This window comes from Protobothrops mucrosquamatus, unplaced genomic scaffold, assembly GCF_001527695.2.
Source record: "Protobothrops mucrosquamatus isolate PMUCROS unplaced genomic scaffold, P.Mucros_1.0 scaffold_56, whole genome shotgun sequence".
NCBI classification, from domain to species: Eukaryota; Metazoa; Chordata; class Lepidosauria; order Squamata; family Viperidae; genus Protobothrops; species Protobothrops mucrosquamatus.
In genome coordinates this window covers 196,151-200,410 of record NW_015386132.1, presented here as the reverse complement: position 1 = coordinate 200,410, position 4,260 = coordinate 196,151, and the positions used below count along the sequence as shown (strand labels likewise).

At 39.5% G+C, this 4,260-nt stretch overlaps 1 protein-coding gene across 1 annotated transcript in view; it reads right to left on the bottom strand.

Annotated features, from left to right (window-relative positions):
* EPS8L2 (EPS8 like 2) overlaps positions 1-4,260 on the bottom strand; it is a 91,758-nt gene that overhangs the window by 56,839 nt on the left and 30,659 nt on the right. The window contains exon 3 of the mRNA XM_029283343.1: positions 2,574-2,629. Within this exon, the coding sequence (XP_029139176.1) occupies positions 2,574-2,629 (56 nt within the window). The remainder of the gene's footprint in view (positions 1-2,573; positions 2,630-4,260) is intronic.

Here is a 4,260-nt window from a genome sequence, read left to right as displayed (position 1 = left end):
AGACAGATAGATTTCCTCCGTGATAATTAATCCCTAATCTGGTCTTCCAGATCTTCCAAATTGCCACTGTAACTGAGCCCATCCACCTTGCTACTGGTTGATCTTCTCTTTCTTTCAACCTTTCCCAGCATTATAGATGTCTCAAGAGAGTTGGTCTTCACATAGTGTCCAAAGTAGTATAATTTGAACTTGGTTGTTTGTGCCTCAAGTGAGAACTTTGGATTGATTTGTTTGATGGTCCATTTGTATGAGCAATAGAATCTAATGCCATAACAAGCGCATCACCTGATAAGCTCTGAGAGCAACTTTGACCATGAGGATTGATATAATCTCCAAATGGAATCTCCAGAATGGAATGGATTGTTTACATATAAAAACAAATCCAGAGATCTGGACTTATTCCCCTTCTAGAAGAATCCAAAAGGCAAAACGATCAGGAGGTACAATACTACTACTTTAGCCTTGCTAAAAATTTACTGTAAGTTAATAATAATAATAATAATAATAATAATAATAATAATAATAATAATAATAATAATAATAATAATAATAATAAAGTTGGAAGGGACCTTGGAGGTCATCAAGTCCAACCCCCTGTTCAGGCAGGTAACCCTATACCATTTCGGACAAATGGCTGTCCAGTTTCAGGGAAGGGGGAGGGGTATTGCTAATATGACACAAAAAGCAGCATTGGGCTGCTCGTACAAACCTCTAATTATTCTGAAATACTTCTCCCCAGACTTAAACTTGCCAATAATATAATGGATTTCCCTTCAATGCCCTTTCATGTTGGTTCAAAACAGAAGCCAGTAAGCAGAGAAGTCACTTTATTTATTCATGGTCTGCATTAACATTTATTCAGCTGGCAGCTGTGTACTGAATGAGGCAGAAACCTGAGATCTGCCTGCTGGATCTGTAAGCCTACGGATCTTTCAGCAAGTATGTGGAGAATCTTTTAGAATATGGGGCTTAACACATGAGAAGTTTGGGTGTTCGCTGCCAAAGGCAAAGAGCACTCGGTACCCTAATGACCCCAAGGGAAGACAAGGAACATTTGTGGCCGGCAAAGGAGATTCATTCATTCGTGCAAATAGGAAGAAGGGTCATTCATCAGCTCCTGTTACTACTATGGGAGCAGCTACTGAAGAGGTGTGTTATTATATTTCTGCATCCTGAAGTGAACTTCAATAAATAGCCATGAAGCTTCTAAGACCATTCTTAATTAGCAAGTTCAATGCAGTAGAGATGAATTTTGAATCGGGAGACTCCCGATTCACAACTTAGTCTCTTGGGGCTCATCTACAGAGCAACAGCTATGTGTTTTCCTCCCATCCTTGAGGCGGGAGGACAATATGCCAACAATATGCTCTCTCCACAGCCTATCTTTTATTGCACCTTAGCAATGAGCTGGCAATGCCTACATATAGTTCAGTGCAAGATAATTTTAGGACAGTTGGTATGTTTTCCATCAAACATGTGTCACCAGCAGACAACACACAGAAGATAACACAGAGGATGCGAAGAGAGGGAAGATTAAGGTTGTGCATTACACATGCTAGAAGAATCCACCAAACTCCTGCAACCCGTCCATGTGGGGAGAGAGGGGGAAATGAGTTGAAAGTGCCAGATTTCAGGCACTAAAAGACAGACTGGGTTGATAGAAATAGAGATACAAATTGTTGTGATGAAAAAGGTTGGAAGCATTTGCCTAGTTTCCCCGGCAAAAGATATGCTCCTGCAGAAGCAAAAGTAAGGAGTCTACTTATAAAGCCTGATCAGGCCAACTATCTGGAAGAAATTCAGTCTAACAGATTATACCAAAAGAAGTCTGGCCATACTAACTCTCAACAAAAAGATCTGCTTAGAAAACCTTAAGAATTCATGGAACGCTTTCTCTAAGAACCGCCCCCTAGAAGGCTAACACTTGCAAATTATTAGTTTTTTTACATATTTAAAAGAAGATTCTTGGTTAAACGAATCTTCTGGCAACTCTTTTTTTATAATTCTTGTTGTTGTACATGACAGATTAAATTAGTCCTCTGCTACATGGTGTTGTTTTCCAGGCATCCTGTAACCAACAGAATTCCTAGTAAGCATAGACCGTATACCAAATAAATCACAGATAATTACATTAACTGCTTGCACCAGCAGGAGGAGCCAAGTGGGAGTGGCTGAACTGCACTTCATTCTGGAGAACAGTACAAACTGCTCATTAACCTAGTGTGCACACAGCAATGTCAATGTAAGTTTAATATAAGAATTGTTATATTATTCCTTAAATTCCCCTGAGTTTCAGAAGTAGTCATTGGTGATGACTGTTTTTAGAGATGCTTGTAATTACTAGCCTGACCCTTGTGGGGTTAATTGGCTGAATGACCCCATATCCAAAATGGAAAGGCAATTTTCTTCAAACAATCCAGTGAATGTTATGCCAGCAATCAATAATTTTCTTTAAAACGCCAACAAATGATCATTTTTCATCATTTTTGTAAGTTAACTCTTGCTTTGTTACAACTTTGGATCTAACCTTCCATGCTTGAACAAGCCTTATTAAGCATGAAATATGGACTTACCATATAAATCTTTTGCACTCATTTTGCCAGCAGAATCTCCTTTACCCATGCTGCCACTGGAAATAGAGAAAGCAGTAAGATGAAACAAGAGCAATTTAATTTGTCTTTGAGAAAATTCACCATTTGTTTCCACAGTGCTGATGACAGGAGTTTAACTTCCTGTGTGGGGAAAACAGGACATAGAATCCTAAGCAAGGTGTGGCGGCAAGGTCCTCCATTTTTTCCATATCATGAGATTAAAAACAGCATTTTTTTGTTTTTCTTTCCCGATTCTCACTCCTCAAACAGATTGTAATTTGCAGGTTTCAAATAGAGCAAAGACTCTGCAACAGATCTGGCTCTTTGTCACTTACTATGTGCTCATAGTTACCAACCTTTTTTTTAATGTTACTATAATGTATTTTCTATTTTTGCTTGCTTTTATTGTACACCGCCTAGAGTCAAGAGTTTGGAATCAGGCGCTGTCTAAATTGAATACATTACATTAAATTCCCTGCTGATGTCATAGTAAAAGAACAAAAGGGAACAAACTGCCATTGTTCTTCAGGAGCTGTAATCCCTAAAGTGATATAAATCAGCATTAGGCTGGTTTCAGGCTATAGGACTTGCTGTGTCTTTGATTAGAACCTCAAAGTCCCCATCCTGAATCTGAACCTGAAAAGAGGTCAAGACATGTCTTCTGCAATTTAAGAACTCAGGGCATGAAATAATACATTTAAGTTACAGGAGAGCAGATTGAATATTATATATATAAAAAATCCCAACGGAGTAGTTAACACTGGAACCAATTACCTAGAGAAGCACTGCACTCCCTATTAGTGGATGAGTCAAAGCAGAGGCTAGGCTGTCCTATGTGGGGATATTTTAATCTGGATTCCTCCATTGAATGGGGTGGGTGGGATGTTGACTATTATTTATTTATTTATTTGCTGCCCATCTCGCAGTCAAGGCTACTAAATGGCTCCTTCCAAATCTATGATTCTACATACAAGAACTATATGAGGGGTTTGTATGCCAGAAGTGAATGGAGATTGCACTCCTTCCACACAGAACCCAGTGCTCTCCACTCTCACACAAATGCTTCCTCTCGGGAGAATGAAACATGTGCCACAAATACCATGACTTGCGTAAGTATTTGTGTCAGTCGTCAGAAGCAGGATTTGTGTCATAAATAATAATTATTTTGACAGACATTTTGTTTCCTACAAGTCCCATATTTAATTGTAAAATTTTACAGCAGTGGTCTCCAAACTCTGAGCCACGGACCAGTACCGGTCCTTGGCCCATTGGGGCTACGCAAGTGGCAGGTGAGCACATGAAGTTTTATTTGTGCATGTGTGAGATTAGGTTGTGCACACGCAACCATCCCTTCCCCGCCCCCCTGCCACCACTACTGCCAGTCTGTGGACCCAAAAAGGTTGGGGACCGCTGTTTTAGGGGACAGAAAAACAATTGTGTTGTTCCTATCATTATACAATGGGAATCAGAAATATAAACTGCACATAATCCAGAGACCCAGCAAGGGATTTCATGCCTACCCAATCTAGCCAGAAATTAAAAAGTAGAAATATTATTTACACAGGACACAATTCTACTTTTCAGCATCTGCAAACTTGCCCTCTACATATTCTCAGTGTACTTCCGGTGACAATCCAGATTGTAGAACTCTGAACCTCTCCAGTTGCTT